Genomic DNA, 24,247 nt, shown 5'->3' with positions numbered 1-24,247 from the left:
TTCTTGCACCTTCACATAGCATATGGGTCAACATGGCCTTCAGTCCCACTGCTGTATTCACATTCATGTTTTTCAGTATGCTGATCACCACCTGTTCATGTACTTCAGTTTTGACATCAGTCTTTGTCACATCAACATCTGCCAAATCTCCACTTGGATGATGTGCCTTTACAAAGTGATTACTCTGTAAATCAGCTATTTCTTTTGCTTTTGTCATCATTGATTAAAGTCATATTCATAGTCATTCTTCATCTTACTTGCTACATAATGAAAAAAAACCTTTTGGATTTACTTTGGCCTACTTTTTCTAATTTTTTCTCATAATCTGATTTGATCTTTCTTATCATACTAGTATGTATAAAGTGTGGTCACTTTATACTGCTCATGAGTATACTGACCACTTTTTTCTTTATATTTCCTCCATAGTTTTTTATTTTTCCCCAGCTCTTGCTTTATATCACTATATCATTTACCACATACCATACCACTTAATTCCACTTGGTTTATCCTCCTGATGTTGGGTATGCATTCTGATACTGCTTCTCTCAAACAATTGCTGACCTCTTCCAATGCACTGCTGACATTCTTTCCTTGCAGCTTCTCAAGCTGTGGCACCACTCCAAGATGTCTCCTAAGTCTGTCATAATTAGCAGCTTTATAGTTCAACATGAACACTTTCTTGACAGAGAAGTTGACATACTAAACTTCCCAGAACAAAACTGGATGGTCACTCTCCCAAAATTGGAGGCAGAATGTCTACCTTAGTTATGGATATATCTTCTGATGCTATTACTAGATCCAGTACTCTCAAACCTCTAGTATCCTCCGTGACATGCTTTTTTAGGTAATTATCTTTTCAGCTGTCTCATCTGCTAATGCATGGCATCCACTTCTTTCTGTGAACTCCTTAGTCTGTAGCAGCAACCACCAATATATTTTGTTCTGTTGGCCTCTATCTCACACCATATAGAAGTCATGTGGTCACTTAAATAGAATGAGAGAAGAAAGGCTACCACAACAAGTTGCCAAGATGATATGTAAAAAACCCAGAGAAAGACAATTTAGTGAATAATAAATGAAAAATGAAATGATGCCACATAAAAATTTAGAATGAAGGCTGGATGGCAAACTAAATATGGTATAGAGAAGAATTAAGAAAGTTGATATGATAGTGACTCAATCGAATGAATTTATATGGAATTAGAAATTAGTCAAAATACTACATTAGCTATATGCAATAGAGCTAAAACTAATTTTAACTTATGGATCTGAGAGCTCTAATGTGTTAGTAATAAAGCACTTGATCAAAGACTGGAGACCACCCATATGAGAGATCTAAGAAAAATTAGGGAAAGGAACAGATATCATGAATGGCAGTCATATTAAAAATGCAGATATTAGGGAGGAACTTTATCTTTTTTGCATCCAGGAATGAATGAACAATGGTAATCTAAGGTGGAGTGATCACATTAATTGAATGAAAAGAAAAGGTTGCCAAAATAAATTGTTAGGATGACAGGTAAAAGACCCAGAGAAAGACCTCAAATAAGAAATTAATTATGCCACACAAAAATTTAGAATGAAGGTTAGATTGTAGATTGTCTTTGGTGATGATCGAAACAATCAAAAATGTATATATGAATGTCAAATAGATTTTTAATCAGTTCATCAAAACTAGGAATTAAATGCACCACATATGTTTACACTACATAATGGTGTTTGGATATTATTATTATTACTAGAATAATAATAATAATAATAAAATATTTAGCTATAATCAAGATTATAGCCAAATCATGCTATCATGCTATTTCTTTTAATTAATAGGTTCATTTCTTTTTCATTTAGTCGCATTTAGAAAAACCTCAAATTTATGATCTCTGTCTGTCATTCATTCATTAGAATTAACAAATATTTCAATACATAGTTAATAGCTTATTCACTTATTACAAATCTATTACGGGTTTCTTAGATGCCAATTTTTTTCAACTTATTTTTAGAAAAATCACCAGATGACAGACGTTGCATCTTTAAGGATGATGATGACTGTAGCTTTACCTTTCTTTATAATTATGATGAAAACAATTTTCCTATGGTTTGGGTCAAGCAAGAAAAAGGTAAATTTCTTATAAAAAATTAAATTAAAATTAATTTATTATCATAGAAAAAACAAACTCATTGTGATTTTTTGAATTATGAACAGTAGGGTGGAGGTGTAACTTTACAAGAATAGTTTTCCATTGATTCTAAAAAAGATTGTTCTTGCGATTTTCCTTATTCTCTTATAGATTTAGTTGCTTGCATTCTTTAATAATAATGAATTTTGAAAAGCATCAATGTCCTTAATCTCTCCATCAAAAATAGTTTGCAGTGTCTTAGACCACAAGCCTGTTGGTCATCATTGTATATCACTGTATCTTTCTATGGTTTCATTAATAGTTATCAACTCTGAAATAGGGAAACATGAGAAAAAAAGCCTAGAAAACCCTGAAATCTTGAGATCATTAGCCCTTTCAAAAATAATGGAATATGTACCTGACTCAATAAAGATCTACACAGATGGCTCCAAAAATCCAAATGGCAATTCTGGGAGTGGCATACTCATTTATGGCTCTCATAATATAGAACTAAAAACAACTAACAGTATTGGATGCAACTCATACCATGCAGAATTAATAGTCATTAACACAGCACTGCCATATTTGGACAAACAAAACCCGAAGGAGTTTATATTTTTCACAGCATCCTTCCTTAGCAGCCCTTCAAGCTATTAAGAACTGCTACACTAGCCATCAAGAAATACTTAGAGTCATAGCAAAAAAACATAAACAAACTACATAAGGATTCCGAAATAATCTTCCAATGGATCCCATCCCATGTGGGATTAAAGGAAAACGAAACTGCAGATGAAGTAGCAAAAATGGCCGCAACATCAAGTGATACCACAGATTTCGATCTTTTTAAAACCACTGTTACACCCTGATACCTTAAGAATGTAGAATTCCCAGTTATCATGGTGTAACATGAAGAGAAAATAAAATAAAACCCCTGTATAAAAGCTAATACATAAATTATTTAAAGAAAGATAAATATTCTTGCATCCAAGTAAAATATATAACAAAGTGTTTGTTGAACTAAATAATAAAAGAAGGAATATGTTACAGTTGTGATATGAAAATATTAGCTAAGTAAGACAGAAAAGATTAGTCATAAGAAATTGTATGTGAGAGGCTAGAGATTAAAATATTAAGTAAATTCTTAGAAAAATTTGGAAGGGGGGTTAATTTAGAGGCTAGCAAGAGAAAACAATAGACTATCGCTCAGAGTCAATTCCCGGATTGAGACATTGTCACGTATCAGTCGTGTGCTCGCCGACCGCAGGATGTTTGGCAGAAAAACGCCACCCTAATTGGTCGGTGAAGTCGAATCCAGTAAGGGGCAGAGAAAAGAAATTAAAGAAGGTGCCAGTAGAGGTCAAGGTATAAAAGGGTTAGAAACCCCACCCATGAGGGCTTTTTCCCAGATAGTTTCTTCACGAGCTCCTTCGTATAGGTTTCACATGGTTTTCCTGAGTGGCGGGATTGGAGTTAATCTCCGTCGCCGCAACAAGGAAACAAAAGTGAGCGGGATTCGATTCCGTATTTCCAATGTTAAGAAACGAGGAATGCCATTTAGCCAAAGGAAAGAAGGTACTATCTATGTGTTTCATCATCCAGTGATGAAACACATAGATAGTGATGAAAACACAGTGATGAAACACTAAAAAAAGGAAATCTGTAAAGAAGTCGGTGTCCGCATGGTGAGTTTCACAGCCATGGTATAGATGATTCTAAAGTGTGCTCTTAATTCAAGTACGAAAAGTAAAGATCACATAAGCACAGTTTAATGCCAAAAGAACTTAGGAGTGACCGATTATAGGAGAGATCATACCAGGATAGTTCAATCAGAAAAAGGTAGAGGCCAATATAGAAAACTCAAGAGAAAAAGGTACTGTAAAAATCTCGTGTTAACTGAAAATCATCTGTAATTGTAATCATTATTCTATTACTGAACTGTTGAAGAGACTAAGGAAAATCATACTAGGACTTTAGTACATGACTGATTATACTGAGAGTATGCTTTTTTAATATTAATTATATAGGTAGGTATTCATGTGTCCTGAGAATTATGCATGTGTATTGTAACGTATAGGAAAGTATTAAATGTCAAAGTATGTGTTAGTACAGTGAAAGGATAATTTAATCTACATAGTTTTAGATAGTTAAATAGAGTGAGTTGATCACATATGTCCAGGTGCTACAGCATATAGCGTATTCTGACTAATATAGGGTTAACTAATGTGTTAATTAGATCTGGGATTATACATATGGGTCAAAGGGGTGCTTAAGGGTCAAAGCTGTATAACTGAGAGGAGACCTCCACATAGCCTTTAAAGGAATGCGGAGAAGCGACCAGGGCTTCTGACCTAATGTCAAATCCTCACCTTCTCGTGGTGCACCCTGTTGGGTATCTACTTTGATACTGAACAAACGAGGATGGGCTGGCAATTTGGGATTTAGCCGACCAAATTGTATTCTTATTGGTTAAACCAAAATAAAAAATGTTGGTACAACATGACAAAATTTCATGCCGGCTGGGGCGTCGCCCGGTTAAACAAGGCCCCCGTTGTTTTCGCCAGGGAACCAGGGCGAACAGCGAAAAGTCAGCTACTGGAACAAATCTGAAAACAAACCCCAACTCAACATCACCAGAGTTAAAGATCGGTACTATCAACGTAAGAAGCCTGAATGGCAAAGAAATGGAGCTAGCTGAGGAATTAGATAAGTACCAGATCGACATAATACTGGTGACTGAAACAAAAAAGACCAAAACTGGTGAGATCTTTCTGAGCAATAAATACAAAATGTTATATTCAGGCAATGACAATCAAGGAAAAGAAGGAGTAGCCATAGTATTCAACACAAAATACGGGGCTAATCTTCTTGAATGGTAGTCAGTCTCAAGTAGAGTAATGTGGGCAAATATGAGAATGGGGAACTGGACAATGAGACTTATTTGTGCCTATGGTCCCACAGAAGGTTCTGCTAAGGTAGAAGTGGAGGAATTTTTTGATGCTTTAGAAAAAGCAACTAACACAATGAAAAAGGAAAAGTTGGTCCTAGTTGGGGATCTAAATAGCAGAGTAGGAAATGATTGTGAGACATACAAAAATATTTTGGTAAAATTTGGAGAAAAGAGCAAAGCTAATAATAATGGCAAATATCTGTTGGATTTCTGCTCAGGACATGGACTGGTTATTACTAACACCATGTTCCAACATAAAAATGTGCACAAATTCACATGGAGAGAAGAGGCAAGGAATAAGAATAGTCTCATTGACTATGTTATTGTTGATAGTGATGTTTTCTCCCTGGTGCAGGACCCCAGAGTGTACAGAGGATTTGAAATTGGAAGTGATCACTATTTAGTCTTGAGCAGGATAATGAATTTCATATTGAAAAGAATAACATGTAAGAAAGTTTTAAAGCGAATAAAAGTTGAGCAGCTCTCAGATGTGAACTGTAGACTAAAATACAGAAATATTATTGAAAAAAAAAAAAATGAAAGAGTTTGAGAACAGGAATCAAACCTTGGAGATTCAGTGGCAAACTCTGAAGGAAACATTGATTGATTCTGCCAGAGAGGCATGTGGTGAGGTTGTGTGCAAGGATAAAAAAAAAATCAGAACTCCCTGGTGGACACAGGAAGTTAAAGAGGCAGTGAAGGAAAAGAAGAAAGCATATCAAAAGTTCCTGGCAAATAAGTCAGCTTTTACTCTTACAGAATACAGAGACAAATGTAAGAAAGCTAAACAGTGTGTAAAACTAGCTAAACAAAAGTCATGGGAGGACTTTGGCAAGAATATAGAAAATAAATATCAAGAAGGTGGCAAAATATTCTGGAGGTTGTTGAAGAAGCTTAGGAATGGAGGAAAGAGTGCTGTAAAAGGAATTAGAGATGATAAAGGTGACATGAAAACAGGAGAAAAAGATATCCTTGAAGTATGGAGTAATTACTTTGAAAAACTGCTAAATGAAACAAGCAGTGATGACAGCACAGTGATAAAAAACACTGAGCAGGCATGCAGTCAGGAATACATATCCCTACTTGAAGTAGAAAAAGCCATCATAGGTTTGAAATGTGGAAAGGCAGCAGGAGTAGATGATATTCTACCAGAAATGCTGAAGTATGGTGGTATAAGAGTCTTACAGTGGCTGCACTGCATAGTTCAGAAAGCCTGGAGAGAGGGACGAATTCCCGATGATTGGAGTAGAGCTCTCATAGTACCCATATATAAAAAGGGAAATAAAACTGCATGTGAGAATTACAGAGGTATTTCCCTACTGAGTGTTCCTGGCAAGATCTATGCAAGTATACTTGAGAAACGGTTGAGAAGAATTGTGGAAGAAAAGCTTGGTGAAGAACAAGCTGGATTCAGGCCAAATAGAGGCTGTCAGGATCTGATCTTCACTTTACGACAAATAGTCGAGAAAGCATGGGAATATAACAAAGATCTGTATTTAAGTTTTGTCGATTTGGAAAAGGCAAATGACAAGGTGCCAAGAGAGAAGCTATTCAATACGCTTCAGTTATATGGTGTCAATGGGGCATTATATCAAGCAATACTTAGTCTTTATTTGAGTTGTAAGTCAGCAGTTAGAATTGAAGGAAGTACAGGAAGATGGTTTAATGTTAAATCTGGTGTGAGACAAGGATGTACATTATCCCCTCTGTTATTCATTATCTATGTGGATCACATTATGAAGGAATGTGGTATTAAACCTGATATCAAAATTGGAGATGTTAATGTCAGCTCTTTGCTTTATGCGGATGATGTTATACTTCTAAATAAATCCGCTACAAGTCTGCAAGATTCTCTGACTAAATTGAATAGCTGTTGTAATAGATATGGTATGAAGGTCAGCAATAAAAAGACGAAGACAATGAAAATAGGCAGATTCATTGAAAATGTCAACTGTGTTGTTAATGGAGAACCTGTGGAACAAGTAAAACATTTCAGCTACTTAGGCACGATTTTTACTGAAGATGGTAAATTAAATATAGAAATAGACAACAGAATCAGCAAAGTTGGTATGGTGGGAAATCAATTGAATAAATTCATATGGAATAAGAAAGAAATTAGTTGGAACACTATATTAGCTGTATACGAGACAGTGTTCAAACCAGTTTTAACTTATGGATCTGAGAGCTGGGTCAGAAGTAAAACACTTGACCAAAGACTAGAGACCGCAGATATGAGAGTCCTGAGAAAGATTAGAGGCGTGAACAGATGGCATCAATGGCAATATCATATTAAAAATGAGGATATTAGGAAAGAACTTGACATTGTCAGCATCCAGGAATGCGTTAGCAGAGCTAATCTCAGGTGGTATGGTCACTTAAATAGAATGGGAGAGGAAAGATTAGCAAAACAAGTGTTTTCTGCCAGGTTGGCAGGAAAACGACCCAGAGGAAGACCAAGATATAGGTGGATTGATACGGTACAAAGTGCCTTAGACGATAGAAATATAAGATCTGATAATGTTGGAGTCTTGACAAGTAACAGACTGATTTGGAGGAAAATTGTAGATAGGAAGTTAGTAATGATGTAATTTTTTCATGTAGTACTCTCATATCCTGTACACCCCTTGAGGGTACATGGCAGGAATTTGATGATGATTATACATATGATTGTATAAGTTGAATTTGTTATGGCGGCATGATCGCAATACTCATATAGGATCATAGCCAAATTACTTGTGATAAGCTAATGTTATTTTGTAAATGTTTTCTTAGTATTGAATTGAATTATATTAGAAATTGAATTGTACCATACTAATGAGTTTAATAAACCTTTGTTCATTGATAAAACAGTTGTCTGAAATTGCTGCCCAGTGCACCACTTGAAAAATGTACGAACCTAATCACGCGGGAAATTAATGTGTTAAAAAACGAGATAAAGTGTCACGACTGCAATATTGTTTCACATTCAGACATATGTTAGTAATTGCTCCTTGTTTTTGTATTTAATATCTCAAACTGACAAAAGGCACAGTATAATATAAATATTAGGGACACTAAGGGGAGAAATAGCTTAAATATTTGTATTTTGGGGTGATATCTCATACTTAGATAAAAGTTGAATATTGATAAGCAGAATTTCACTAGATAGAATAATAATTAAATTGGGACACAACACCACCCAAAAAGAAAACATAAAAAGAACAATTCTTCAGGACATGACTCACCACTGGTACTCAGCAGAAAATGCAAGAGCTACCATCAACTGCAAGTTTAATCGCAGTGCCACTACCATGATCTCTCGCCTCAAGACTGGCCACACAAGACCAATCAAGTTTAGCAATGGCACAAAAATCTTCCCCACCTGCAAAATCTGTAACATCGAGGCAGCATCACCAATGCATTTACTAAACTGTATGAATATTTCCAAATGTGAACTCTATAACAACCCAGAAAAGGCGCTGTATAAAATACATGAACTTGATCTCTATGAGCTGGGGTAATAATACCATGGGATAATAAAAATAAATAAAAATTTTAAAAAAATGGTTTCATTATCACCCACTAAAAAAAAATAAAAAATAAAAAAAGCTATGGTATGCTCTCTCTGGCTGCATACAAATATCCTGCTTCTTGAGAACTTCGAAAAAAGAAAAACTTAAAGATTGTAAGCAGGGATTGCTCCTAATCCTTTTTTTTTGGGGGGGGGGGGGGGATTAGTACTAAAGTTTTAAAAAATGTATAACCTACAGAAAAAAAAATTGAAATTCCTATTGCTAGCTTTGCTGTCTGTTCATAGTAAAAGTCTTCATATTTGAAGAACATGTTATCTAGACAATGTCTGAAAAGGTTGATAGTGTTTTGGTAAAAAAATATTTAATAATAGTATCATTGTTTTCTCTCAGAACATCATTTAAAAAGACTTTACCTCCAAACTCACTAAGCTATCTGTTGGATCTAAATTGATATCCTTAATTCTGCTGATAATATCCTTCAAAGTCTTAATGTAGGAAAATTGTTTTTCCTACATGTGGCACTGAACGTTTAGTTAAATATTTTAGAAAAAGTGCAAGGGAGAATAGCTACCATTCCCAGTTGGTCTTAACAGAATTCCTTCCTTATAAATTTTAGGTGCATCCAGTCATTCCATGTATCCCTGGAATGACTGGATGTTTTGATGTCATTTGATTTCCACTTACAAAGGCCCTAGATGAAATCATTTGTTTATTATGAGTGTGCTATGCGGGAGTCATTTGTTAAGATATTTAAATATCTTAACATAATATTGTTAGTTTAGTTAATTAAAAATGAAATAAATGATTTATAAAAAAGATCGTTATGTTGATATAATTATGTTAAAACGATATTTTAATGTAAAAAGAATATAGCAGCAGTGCTTATAGTTTTGCCATTGGTATTTGACTAGCAAGGCTGTTAAGCCTAACTATGCCTCATGGTTTAAGTCTTCGGTGAAAACAGCATATCATTCAACAGCATGAAGAATAGGTATTCACTAAATTGTACTCATCTGACATCCACCCTTCAGCATGTAAGAAAGCTCATATATAACAAGTTCCCATGAAAGAAGAAATGTTTACCATCAAACTTTTACATCAGTTTTGTCTGAAGTAACAGAAAAGGAGGTTATCAACTCAGCATCATCAGCAAAACTACGAATAGGGTTTGCAATCAATGAGAGCAGGTCATTTATATAAATCAGGAAGAGGGTGGGTGAAATGACAGATCCCTGAGGGAGACCAGCATTGACAGGAAAGTGAAGAGAGAACACCATCCACCATTACTCACACAGATCTATCTGAGAGAAAACTGGTGATCTATTTATATGACGACAAAGGCAGTCCAAATGATGGTAACTTGTTGAGAAGCCCTCGATACAAGAGCTCATCAAAAGCCTTGGAGATGTCAAGAGCAACAGCGCAGGTTTCTCCAGACCTTTCCATGGAATGGGTCCAGTGAGTGACACTGGCCAGGAGATCTCCTGTGGATCTGCAGTGCCAAAATCCATACTGTTGGTCACAGCATGAAAGAAAGCTCATATAAAAGTTTCATTAAGGAAATACCATGAGTAGACATATTACTAACTATTATAATAACGGAATTAACTCACGTAAATTATTCTTTATTCGTAGAATTTTCACCCGAGTATCACTGGCATCATCACTACAAGGCTAATTAAACAATAACTGTTATATTCACAAAGTGCCACCTAAGTAGCTAAGGTTAAATTTCCTAAATTTATTTAATTATTATTTATTTATTTTTAATTATTTAGTTATTTAATTATGAAATTATATATATATATATATATATATATTTTTTTTTTTTTTTTATAAATATATATATATATGTATACATTTTTTTGTTAGGAAAGATTTGCTGCTTTATAAGTACTATCTCCCACAAGGGAGAAAGTAATTCACAAAAGCCGTTCCATTAGGAACCGACTTTTGTGAATGACTTTTGTCTTGTTCCACTTAACTCTGTGTCTGGTGTTGATGGCATGTTCTGCAATTCCAGACTGTTCAGGTTCAAGGTACCGGATGTACGACTGGTGTTCTTCTAACCGGACCTGAGCAGATCTTCCTGTTTGTCCGAAATATGATAATCCACATGAGCAGGGAATCTGGTAGACACCTGGATAGTTGATATGTGGGAGCTTGTCCTTTGGAGTCATTAGGAATGTGGAGATTTTTCTGATGGGTCAAAAAGCCACACAGTTATTTAGTGGGTTTAGCACCTTAGCTGTGCGTTCACTAACCCCGTGTACATAGGGGAGAGGTATACGTGTAGGTTCTTCTGTACTTGAAGAGGATTCTGGAGCACGACTACTTAAAGCTCTTTTTTTTTATGAAGGATTTCTTATAGCCATTGGATATGAAGGAGGATTTAATATACTGTAATTCTTTTTGTAAAAGTTCTTCTGAAGAACAAAAGGAGTTGACTCTATGAACTAGTGTTTTTATAGTACCTACCTTTTGGCTGGGATGGTGATGTGATTCAACGTGGATGTACTGGCCTGTATGAGTCTTTCCTATAGACTGTGAATTGTAGATAACCATCTGGTTGGCGAAGAATCAAGAGGTCTAGAAAGGCTAACTTCTTATTTACTTCTAGGGTAAACTGGATCCTTGGATGAAGTACATTAATTTTTGAGAGAAACTGTTGTAGTTCTTCTGAGGTGCCCTTCCATATGGCAAAAATGTCGTCCACATATCTGAACCAAATGTTAGGTCTGGGTGTAATGTTGTCAAAGATACGCTGTTCGAAATGCTCCATGAAGTAGTTGGCAATAGCAGTAGATATTGGATTACCCATTGCTGTCCCTTCGATTTGTTGGTATAACTGGTTTTTGAAGGAAAAATAATCGGACTTTATTACAAATTCAAATATTTGACAATGTCTGGAGGAAATTCTTGGTGTAGTAATTCTATGCTGTCCGCCAACGGAACATTCGTAAATAGCGAAACAACATCTAGACTAATCATAATCTCTGAGTCGTCTAGATGCAGATCGGAAATTTTATTTCTGAAGTTCACAGAATTTTTTATATATGTAGCAGTTCTTCTAGTTGAAGAAGTGAGTAAATTTGACAGAAATTTTGATATTTTATAAGTGGGACAACCTGTACAGTCTACAACTGGTCTTAATGGAATTCCTGGCTTATGTACTTTTGGAAGACCATATAATCTCAGTGGGTGCCCAAAGGAGGTATTTAGTGTTTTCTTTTTATCTTCATCCCATATCGATATTTTTTCTATAAGGGCATTAAGCTTTTTTATTTGACTATTCGTAGGATCTGAAGTGAGGGGCCTATAAGTCGAATAGTCGTGGAGTAACAGTGATGTTTTTCTCTCATATTCTCTTCTGTCTTGGATGACCACAGCCTTCCCTTTGTCAGCTTTCGTAATAATTAGGTTCTTGTTATTTTTTAGCGATTTCAGTGCTTTTTGTCCAGCATACGATAGGTTCGGCCGCAGAGGCTTGCCATTAAAAAGAATTTTTGCACACTTGAATCTTGTTCTGTTAGCTGTTTTTGGGGTAAGGATCGAATACCTCTGTCTATACTATGGAAAAAGTCTATTATGGGTACTTTATTCGGATCAACGGCAAAATTATGCCCTTTTAACAGAATGAAATGTTCGCTGTCTATCAGTGTCTACCAGATTCCCTGCTCGTGTGGATTATCATTCGGACAAACAGGAAGATCTGCTCAGGTCTGGTTAGAAGAACACCAGTCGTACATCCAGTACCTTGAACCTGAACAGTCTGGAATTGCAGAACATGCGATCAACACCAGACATAGAGTTAAGTGGAACAAGACAAAAGTCTGTTCCTAATGGAATGGCTATACAAAGAAACATGTGAAACATTACTTCACTCCCCTAACCTAAACAGATCCGATGGTCTACGTCTTTCCCCCTTGTGGGAGATTGTACTTTATAAAGCAGCAAATCTTTCCTAACATATAATTATATACACATATATATATATTTATAAAAAAAAAAATTTTTTTTTTAAATAATAATAATAATTAAATAAATTTAGGAAATTTAACCTTAACTACTTAGGTGGCGCTTTGTGAATATAACAGTTATTGTTTAATTAGCCTTGTACTGATGATGCCTGTGATACTCGGTGAAAATTCTATGAATAAAGAATTATTTATGTGAGTTAATTCCATTATTATAATAGTTAGTAAAAGCTCATATATAACAAGTTCCCAAGAAAGGAGAAATGTTTACCATTAAGCTTTTTTGCATCAGTTTTGTCTAAAGTAATGGAGAAGGTTATCAAAAGTCAGCTTCTTTCAAAACCTTGAGAACTGCTATCTAATTAGTGACCAACAGTATGGATATTTCTCTCTTCAGACTTTCCTGTCAGTGTCTCTCGGGTTCTGTCATTTCACCTATGCTCTTCCTGATTTATATAAATGACCTGCTCTCATTGAACTGCAAACCCTATTTCATAGTTTTGACACAATGCACTCATCCTACTCATATGACAGGCCTTTCAGTACTCAATCATATCATGATTGAAGATCATCTATAATAAGTGCCCTGAACTGATCGGCATGGCATCCATGATTTTGGTGAAAGCAACCTGTTCAATATTTGAAAGTACAGGAAAATCTTGTTTAATGCAAATTCGATATGCATGATAATCAGTTAGTGCAATTGAGTAAAATGATACTATTTCCTGCTTTAAGCACGTGATTAATCAGTTAATGCGAATTTTTTATGTTATGCGAAATTTTTTGTCGCCGATCTGCAGCAAGCAGCGGCACTTGTCAGTGTAGCAGGCAGTGGCAGTGCTGTGGGTGGTGGCTGATGACACGTGGTAGTTGACTCAAGCACACATGCAAACTCTGTTCTCTTGCTCAATCACTTTTCCTTCATTCTGCTTTAATTCAGATACCTATAAGGCTTTATTATAATCAATCCCTGATATGGAAAAGAGAAAGACTGATAAAGAAAGTGGCACTAATAAAAAGAGAAGAAAAGTAATTACATTAGAGGAAAAGCTGGAAGTCATTAAGAAACATGAAAGTGGCACTAGTAATACAAGCGGCATATGAAGAAGATAAGGAGTGTGAACAAGAAGAGAATGTTACACCTAGAAGATAACTGCAAGAACTTAAGCTAGTTTTCATTCACATTGTGCATGCTAAGGAAATTTTATTTGGTGCTGATCCTGATATGGAACAAAGCTTCGAAGTCCACCGAAATCTTGATAAAGTGATCACCAGCTATTGCAAATTGCATGACAAGATGAAAAAGTCGAGCACTATTCAAACATCTCTACTTAATATTTTTGTAAAAAAGTAGCTCAATCAAATGTTCAGACATTAAATAAAAATTTAAGCAATCGATTGTTATTAACTTTGATGATTTCATCCTCTAATATAGCTTATATATATATATATATATATATTTTATTTTTTTTTTTTTTCAAGTTTACGCTAACTGAATGGATGAATTATAATTATTCCTATTGTTTATTGTATTCGCTTAATGCAATTTCACTTAGCGCTCATTAACTGATGGATTAATTAATCACATTAAATGAGGTTTTCCTATAATCTATCTTCAATGCTTCCAAAATGCAGTTTTGTTTCCCATAAAAAAAAAAAGACCTTAGATGTTCTCCATTTACCTTTGATAATGCTGAGCTCAACAGCCAAGATGAAATCGCTCCTCTAGATTGACTCTTACTGTAAACCTTTCCTGGCACAATCTTATCACTTCTGAGGCATTCAGCAGCTTCAAAAAATTTGGCATCCTTTTCCAGTCAACATGGTACTTCACTGCCAAACAGTTACTTACTCTATACAAATCCCAAATCTGACCAACATCGAAATACTGCTCTCATGTATGAGGTAGTGCCACCTAAGAGCCTCCCTAAAAATTCTTGATTCTGTTCAGAAAAACTTAGTCTTGTTGATAAATGATACTTCTCTTACAGACTCTTCAGCCACTATCCCATACAAAATCAGTTTCTGTATTGTGTCTTTTCTACAGATAATTCCATGGCCATTGTTAGCATAATTAGCATCCATTATGCTCACATTTCTGGTAGATCTACAGGAACTTGTACTACAGCTGCTCTGCATCCTTTTACAGTTGAACTGCATATTCACTGAACCTGCTACTCTTAGTCAATCTTCATTCCTTCCACATCAATTCTGTGGAACAGTCTCCCTCATGAAGCATTTCCAAAGGACTACAATCAACAATTTATGGAGAATATCAACAGATTACTTTATTCCTGATCTTGCCCTCACATGGCATATGTTTACTATAGGATTTTCTGCCTTTTGTGTGTGAGGTAATAAAAAAAAAAAAAAAAAAGAAGTCAAATGGGACTGCATGGTTGTCAGGGGAGCAGTAAAGGCAGCAAATGAAGGCTATAATGTCAGCTAAGGAAATCCTGAGCCAGAGCAGATTTGAAAAGCATGGATTCCAGGTTAGATAGCCTTTGGCAAAGGATATCAGATTTTACAAAAGTGTGTTTCTTTTTTGCAAAATGCATCATACAAGAAATAGTTGAGACAATTCAGATGGATTGTGGTCCTAGAGGATGCCAGTTGGGATTCTGTTAGGAAAAGGAAGGTTTTGATATTTATATTGATGTCTCAACTGTTAGTGAAGTAGATGAAGTATTTTTTATTGGAAGAAATTTTGGTGTTATTTGGAGGGGAGGATATTTTTATTATTTTTCCATTTTTTGTATTTTTAAGTTGTTTTCTGTTTTTCATTTTTTTTATTTGGTATTTTTTTTATATCCGATATTAAAACACACTAGTATTTGTGTGATTGTCTTTCATATTAGAGTTGCTGATTCAAGTAACATAAAGAGCAGGGGGCATGCAGCTAGGGTGAGGAACTTATATACATAACTCACACCTGGGAGTGCCTGGACTCTGCCCTCAGGTGTGGTCTTGGGTAGTGCTTCCTACATACCAGTAATTCAATCTCCCTCCAGGCACGACCTGGCAGAATAAGTGGCAGCAGTATTATTCACCAGCTGATTGGGAAGCTTCCAGCAGATGTGTTGACATCAGATTCAGTCCTCCCATGAACTTCTGGTAGTCAGCCTGCAGAAAGCTGTTTTATTTCTGTTTCTCCAATGGAGCAGAGACTGCTCCAATGTATGGGATGTGCAGGATATGATAGTACTGCATAAAACACATCATTACTAACTTCCTGTCTACAATTTTCTTCCAAATCAATGTTATCTGTCAAGACTCGAACATTATCAGATCTTATCTGATAATGTCTATGACACTTTTTACTGTATCGATCCACATATATCTTGGTCTTTTTCTTGCCAACCTGGCAGAGAACACTTGTTTTGCTAATCTTTCCTCTCCCATTCTGTTTAAGTGACTATACCACCTGAGATTAGCTCTGCTAACACATTCCTGGATGCTAACAATGTCAAGTACTTTCCTAATATCCTCTTTTTTAATATGATATTACCATTGATGCCATCTGTTCACTCACCTAATCTTTCTCAGGACTCTCATATCTGCAGTTTCTAGTCCATGGTCAAGTGTTTTTTTTTCTAACCCAGCTCTCAGATCCATAAGTGAGAATTGGTTTGAATACTGTCTTGTATACAGCTAATTTAGTGTTTTGACTAATTTCTCTCCCTAGTTGAATAATAATAATAATTGCACCTGCACTACTACATGTGGGGAGGAAGCTGGGAACAGTAGCTGGGGATTCCCCTACTCTAAGAATGAAACATGGTAGTAGCCACTTCACACTTCCAAAAAAACAGTGTGGTGTTTCACTGGGCAATGAACAACATCTATCACCTAGAGATGCAGTTGGCATTGCTTCACAACTAGGGAAGATATGCATTTAAGTCTGCAGTACTCACCCCATTTGTGAAAATAGGCTGTACCACTGGGGGGATGACTTGGCTGAGAGAGACTATATTGCTCTTTCATCAGCCCACACTGGTCAAACAAAAGTTAATTCTCCCTTAACTTTTGTTTAGCTGGTTTAACAGAGTGCTTTGCTTTCTTACATTTTTCTCTTTATTCTCTCAGCGTACAAGATGATTGAGAACAACTTTAAGAACATTTGTAATTTTATAAACTACAATTTGGATGATTTGGAATATTGAATTGGTTGGAAGATAAAATATACATTTAGATCATGATATTTTGTTATAAGTGTATGTAAAAATATAAAGCTGTACATTTTTATAGATTGCCCGCAAAAGGAACAGATACTTTGGATTGCCCTTGGAGTTACTGCAGGAGTATTTTTTATTGGGTTGGTTATGGTGCTTATTGGTAGACTGTGTGTATATTTGAAAGATAGAAGAGATTATCAGAAGTTTGTGGAAGAGTTGAAACGAACAGAATTTCAAGATACTGTAAGTATAAGAAACCTTTAGGACAATAAGTTGCTTACTTCATTTTGAAAGACCAACTTCAGTTAATTAACATTCTTCGAGTTTTTAAGTCTTTATATAGTCATTTCATCAAGCTTTAGCTTAAATACAATTTCAGCTTTTATTTCTAAACTTGGTATGCACAGGAGCATCTGTTAATCGCAAAATACAAAACTTAATAGTATTTAACATTAATTATATTTCAAAGCCTGACTTTAAAATGAAAAGAGTAAAGAAATTTAAAGAATTTATTTTCTTAAGAAAAATATTGAATGAATCCCAAGAATCATTTAAGATTCCTGTTCAGCGAGCAGCCTTTGGAATATAACGTTTGCTCTTTAAGTCTTTTGGCAGACACCATTAGCTGAGTGGTGATGCACATTTCTTGAATAGTTATTCAATAAAATGCACATTCTGTTAATTAGGTATAAATATCTTTAATATATATAACTGCATTTTTGTGTTGTAAAATATCGTAAATATTTGGCCTAGAATTAGTGAAAAATGTAAATAATTATGCTTGTACTGATAGCGCTTAACATTGTTGACATTGTGACAGAGAAGTTAAACCAAAACCAAATATTCTTAGTAGATGGAGGGCTACTGGAAAAATAAATGTAATAATTATAATATTTCAGTGAAGTTTTTGAAAGATATTTACCTCTAGACTGGAATTTCCCAAAGTGTTCTATTATACCTCTGGTGTATGCAAAAGGTCTTTAGGGATATGTGGCATGTTTTTAATTTTATTATTGATTTACATGTTTTTAACTTTATATTTTTGTCACCATAGGTATGTGCAGGTCTATTCTATAAATAATTTTTAAATTATTTAAATTAAATAATTAATTAATTTAAATTTAAATTATCTTTCCTCTTAATAACCCAGCTTTCACATCCATGCATCACTACTGGTAATACCATTGATTTGAAATTCTAACTTTCATAACCTTACATCTCTATCATTCATAATGTTTGTCAGGTTTAACATAGCTTTTTTTTTATTATTATTATTATTATTATTATTATCTCCAGAGCCATTCTTTTAATTTCCTTTTCACATTGACCATCATTTCTTATCCTGGACCCCAGTAAATCATAAGTTTCAACGACGTCTATTTTATCTCCCTCAATCTTAAATTCATCCAAATTGCCAGAAGATATCACTTTTGTTTTGCTGATGTTTAAATCAAGCCTGGCTTTTTTTGCTTCCCCCTCTTAACTAACAGAATCAACTGCTCCACGATTAAGTTTGCATTGTTATTAATGTCAAGTCCTTTCTAATATCTTCATTTTTAATATGATTCTGCCATTGTTGCCACCTGTGCACTCCCCTTAATTTTTCTGAGAACTCTCATATCTGTGGTCTCTAATTTTCATCAAGGGTTTATTTCTAACCCAGCTCCAATCCATAACTTAAATAGAGGACTTGAATAGATTGCATGAATTGGCAGGTAAGTGGAACTGTCAGTTCAATGTTGCCAGGTGTAAGGTTTGAGATTTAGTAAGCACCGACGGGATGTCAAGTATACACTTGGTGGGGAAACTTTAACAGAAGTAGAGAAGATGAGAGATCTAGTTGTGATGGTGGACAAGGATCTGAAATTCAGGGGCCACATTGCACAAGTTGTGAAGACATCACACCGAACAATGGCAATGATGCAGAAATAGAGAAGTTATGATTCCATTGTATAAGGCCTCGATCAGGCCTCATATGGATTATTGTCACAGATTTGGTCGCCGGGTTTTCATGGTGACGAGGATATGTTGGAAAGGGTACAGAGAATATTCACAAAAGTAGTCAGTGGTCTTTGGAATGTGGAGTACATTCCAAAGACAGATTGAGGGAATGTAAGTTGCAGAGCTTTGTGAATAGGAGGAAGAGGAGGATATGATTGAGACATATAAACTGGTCAGGGGTTGTTATCAGGTAGATATGGAAGAGATTTTTCATAGAATTGGAGAGGAAAGTAGAACAAGAGGCCGTTGTTGGAAACTGTATAAGGAGGGTGTGAGCAAAGGAGTGAGAAGCAGGTTCTTTGCATGGAGGGTGGTTGGTGGGTGGAATGCATTGCCTGAGTGTGTTGTGGATGTGGACACATTGAATCAGTTTAAGACGAGGTTGGATGAACATTGTTTGTAATAGTGAGTACCTCCCACAATGAGTCTCGGACTCCATAGAGGTTGGGTGTTGATAATAATAATAACTTAAAATGGTTAGTATCATACAAGATACTAGTTTAATGTTTTAGCTAATTTCTCTTTTATTTCCTAGAAATTTATTCACCTGGCTCCCAACCATACCAGTTCTTGCTTATTCTGTTGTTCCAAATTTAATTTGCCATCTTCACTAAAAATTTTGCCTAAATAGCTGAAATATTGTACTTGTTCTATAGGTTCTTCATTGAGAATTCCCATTAAAGGTTTCTGTGTTTGTTCCTGCCATTTTTGCTGATTTTTATGCCAAATATGCTACAGCTGTTATTCAGTTTAGTTAGAGAATCCTGGAGACTTGCACTGGATGTATTTAGGAGTATAATATCATCTGCAAAAAGCTTAGTTTGATATCTACAATTCTAATATCGGGTTTAATGCCACTTTCTTTCATATGTGTTCCACAGATGATGAATTAGAGTGGAAATAATATGCAACCTTGTCTTATCCCTGATTTTACATCAAACCATCTTGCTATATTTCTTTCAGTTTTTATTGCTGACTTTATGAATTGCTTTGTGATAATGTTCCATTTACCCCATATAAGTGTAGTGGTTTGAACAGTTATCTGTGAGCACCTTGTCATATGCCTTTTCCAGTTGACTTCCCACCATAGCAACTTTGTAACTATTATCTATTTCCATATTTACTTTGCCAACTTCAGAAAAGTTCTGCCTAAATTCAAATGTGAGTTTTTGGCGGTTTAGCAGTGCTGTGGAAAGTTTTCAGTATTGTGCCTAAATTGCTGTAATATTTACTTGTTCCATAAGTTTACCATTTGGAATGCAGTTATTGTTTCCAATTTTCCTGCATATTTTCAGTCTTGTCTTTGTTATTACTGATTTTCATGCTAAATTTGTCATTCAGCAATCCTGTAGACTTGTACTACTTTATTTTTTTAAGAGTATTACATAATCTTCATCAAGAAAAAAGGTGAGATTAACATCTACAGTTTGATATCATATTTATTGTCACTTTATTTTATAATGTGATTCATATAGATGATTGAATAGATGGTATGCCCTCTTGTCTTACACTTGATTTTATATCAAACCATCTTCGCTTCCTTTATTTCTAACTGCTTATTTACAAATAAATATATAAGATGTTGTATGACTGGGTGTAAAATTTTTTTATGATAATTATTTATTTTATGTTAATATCTATCTGCTGTTGCATCTTTTGTATTATCTTTTTACTCTTTTTGTCATTATTTTTCCTATGTCTACTTTATCTTCTAACTTTATGTTAAGTACTCTTTATCTTACTCTAATCTAATCTGATCAATTTAGTCCCCGCTTACACTTCCTTTATACATTCTACAAGTGTTAGCACTGTTAGTAAGAAGGCCTCTAGAATAGGCAACTCACAGTTGCAGTTTACTGTCTCCCATGCTAAGTAACTCAGGAAAAATTTATATTGTTTTTTGATTGTGCCACCCTGAATTAATTTTATTTTAATTCAGGGTGGTAAGTGATTCTATAAGAGATAAGTCACTTATAGAATAGTTCACGTTCTAAAATAATTCCTTAAATAGTCAGTCATAGCAGTTTCTCTAATTTAAGCACACAGGTTCCGTTATTTTTGTGAGACAGTGCATTTCCCAAAGATCAGGCGATAGTTTTAAGCCTATTTTATGCTCAATTCATAACCTTACAATATAGACCAGCTATTCACAATGCTTAAATAACTTGCTCTATAAAATCTAGGCAATTACTGGCTGTTACAATCTATATCTTTGGCTAACATTCTTCTCAATATATATATACTAGCTAATTCTCAGCCTCAATTATTTCTCATAGTGACTTATACGATTATTTTAACAAAACTATGTTCAGCAGACATACAATTCTTAATCACTACCTCAGCATTAGTACAATACTGAGGTAGTGATTAAGAATTGTATGTCTGCTGAACATAGTTTTGTTAAAATAATCGTATAAGTCGCTATGAGAAATAATTGAGGCTGAGAATTAGCTAGTATATATATTGAGAAGAATGTTAGCCAAAGATATAGATTGTAACAGCCAGTAATTGCCTAGATTTTATAGAGCAAGTTATTTAAGCATTGTGAATAGCTGGTCTATATTGTGTGACAGTTCTGCTGACTGATTTCCTCATTCCTATATACTGTTATATATTACTATTGTATGCTTATTATTTCTTTCTTTCTTATTTAATCTTATCTCTTATTCTTGTATATCCTTCCCTTCTAAAACATCCTATATTTATTCTGTTCTTTATTTAAATCTCCCCCTTTTAGTATGCAGTCCTATTGGCCTCTCTATAGTTTAACCACATGTAGGTTATTTAGTATCTAGGGCTTTGTTCTTGTGTGGGACGTGACCATTAACACATCATCTGAGACAGTCCACCTGATAAGCATTGACAAATTTATATTATAACTGTGCCAGCCAATGCCGAGGATAGATGGGTCTCTTACCCAGGATGGCTCTCTCAGAATGATACACAATACTTAAACTATAATGAAATCTAATCTCTGTTAACCAAATTCTTACATGCAGTCATGGCCCGCTTTGTTTAATCATCTGGATGAAAACAAAAGTGCTGCACAGAAGCTTTTACAAGTTAGAGAGATTGTTCTTCGAAGCAACAGAAGCCTTGAAACATACTCCGAATCTCAACAAATACAGCCGTATAAATTTGCCTAAGATTTGGGAGACAGTCATCTTAAGACATAACTAGTACCTGCTTTCTCTCTGTGTTTTATTATTATTATTATTTATTTATTTATTTTTTTTTTTTAGATACAGGGAACCTAATTAGGACTTTAGTCTTTGCGTTGTTGCTACAATTTTGTTAAACTAGTCCCTTTGTTGCACCATGTTGTTGTAGTCTCGCGTACTGTCACAAACTGTGTTTTTGTGCTCTGAAGAATACAAAATGTGCTCTGATATTTCGCTGGTTATAACACTAGCGAAATATCAGCAATAAATCAATAAATAATTATTTACTTATAATTCTGTGTTCTGATATATACCTTCAAAACTAAACAACATGTACGATGAACACATAAGCCTTTCTACGTGTTTTAAGGAAAAGTATTATTTATTAAATATATATATACACATCTGTTATATTATTCTGTAGACTGGTCCCTCCCCTTCTTTCTTCTCTCCTTGCTCGTTCCCCCTGATGCTATTAGAGTATTCGAGGGCTAGGGGTGAATCTTTCCTATCTTGCTAAGTCATTTCGTCTTATGTAGCCACCGAAGGAGGCAAGTTAGCCTCAATAGGTGCCAGTCCCAAGCCCGGATAAATTGCGAGAGTTGATGTCAGGAAGGGCATCCGGTCGTAAAACTTCACTGCCAGCTCTGGCTATGATACGAGTCAAAGAGAAAATGATATAAGGGCTAGGGCGTACCCCTTAAGTGACGCGCAGCCACATCGCCCTACAGCTGTGAGAAGTGGATGAGCGCTACCGCATCAAGGGCGGGTGTGGTTAAAGAAGTGAGCCCTGCAGGTGGAGAGGATGTTGCGAGTGGGAACACTGAATGTTGGAAGCATGACTGGAAGGGGAAGAGAGGTGGCAGACATGAAGAGGAAGTTGGACATTTTATGTGTGCAGGAGACAAGGTGGAATGGGGGAAAGGCAAAGGAACTGGGAGATGGATATAAATTGTTCTACTCTGGAGCGAATAACGAGGGAAGAAATGGTGTTGGAATTGTGGTGTGTGGCAGAATGAAGGACAAAGTACTGGAAGTGGGTAGAAGGAACGACAGGATCATGCAAATGAAATTGGGTCTTGGAGAAGAGCGGGTGGTTGTATTATGTGTATATGCTCCACAAGTTGGCTGTACAGCAGAGGAGAAGGATGAGTTCTCGAATGTGTTAGATGAAGAAATGAGGTAACTGAAAGAAAACAAGATAGTGATTGTCGGAGTAGACTTGAACGGACACATAGGGAGACAGAATAGAGACTGTGAAAGGGTGCATGGTGGCCACGGAGTGGGAATGATGAACCAAGAAGGAAAGAGGGTTGTGGACTTTGCAGTAGCGTTTGATCTGGCAATTGTGAACTCATTTTTCCACAAGAGGGAAGAACATTTGATAACTTTTTACCACTCCTAAATGTTATCAAATGTTCTTCCCTCTTGTGGAAAAATGAGTTCACAATTGCCAGATCAAACGCTACTGCAAAGTCCACAACCCTCTTTCCTTCTTGGTTCATCATTACCACTCCGTGGCCAATTTGACTACATTTTGACTAGAAGAAAACATCTTAAGATTGTGACAAATTGTAAAGTAATTCCAACAGATCAAGTGGCACAGCAACACCGACTGCTGTGCGCAGACTTTAAAATAAGATCGAAGATAAGAACCTCTGGAAGCCATGGGATGAAGACAATTAAGTGGTTTCACTTAAAAGAAGAAAATATGAGGAATCGTTTTAGGGAGAGGGTGTTAGAAAGGATTTCGGATGGACTGGAAAGTGTACAAGATTGGAGGAAACATAATTCAAAAGTAATCCTGAGCTGTGCAATCGAGGTGCTTGGTGAGACATCTGGAAAGATTAGAGAGCAGAAGGAGGGTTGGTGGTGGAATAATAATGTACAAGTGGCAGTTGACAGCTAAGAGGAAGGCAAAGTAGAAGTGGGATGAGTCAAGAGTGGAAGAAGACAGAGAGAGAAAGCAAGAAGCCAAGAGAGTTGTGGCACAGGCGAAGGCCATGGCATATCAAGATCTGTATGATCAATTAGAAACAAAGGAAGGACAGAGAAAAATTTACCAACTAGCTAAATGTAGAAATAAAGCAGCAAAGGACATCTTACATGTGAGGCAGATCAAAGACGCTGAAGGAAGAGTATTATGGAGGGATGTGGACATAAGAAACAGATGGAGATTATACTTTGAGGGACTTTTGAATGAGGAAAATGCAAGGACTCACAGAGAAGATGGGCAGCCTTCTGAGGGGATGGTGCAGAACATCAGTAGAGTGGAAGTGACAGAGACCATGAAGAGGATGAGGAATGGAAAATCGGTGGGCCCCGACAGGATTCCAGTGGAGGCATGGAATTGACCT

At 35.6% G+C, this 24,247-nt stretch overlaps 1 protein-coding gene across 3 annotated transcripts in view; it reads left to right on the top strand.

Moving 5' to 3' along the window:
* Positions 1 to 24,247, top strand: part of LOC150109768 (integrin beta-PS-like) — a 392,096-nt gene that overhangs the window by 355,320 nt on the left and 12,529 nt on the right. For all 3 annotated transcript variants that reach the window (XM_090396604.1, XM_090396612.1, XM_090396593.1), the window contains 2 exons: positions 2,001 to 2,117; positions 16,802 to 16,971. In XM_090396604.1, the coding sequence (XP_090252730.1) occupies positions 2,001 to 2,117; positions 16,802 to 16,971 (287 nt within the window). The remainder of the gene's footprint in view (positions 1 to 2,000; positions 2,118 to 16,801; positions 16,972 to 24,247) is intronic.

Source organism: Typopeltis vanoorti, chromosome 1, assembly GCF_054136105.1.
Source record: "Typopeltis vanoorti isolate ZY-2024b chromosome 1, IOZ_Tvanoo_1.0, whole genome shotgun sequence".
Classification (NCBI taxonomy): Eukaryota; Metazoa; Arthropoda; class Arachnida; order Uropygi; family Thelyphonidae; genus Typopeltis; species Typopeltis vanoorti.
The sequence above is the reverse complement of the archived record's forward strand: the minus strand, read 5'-3'. Positions and strand labels throughout refer to the sequence as shown.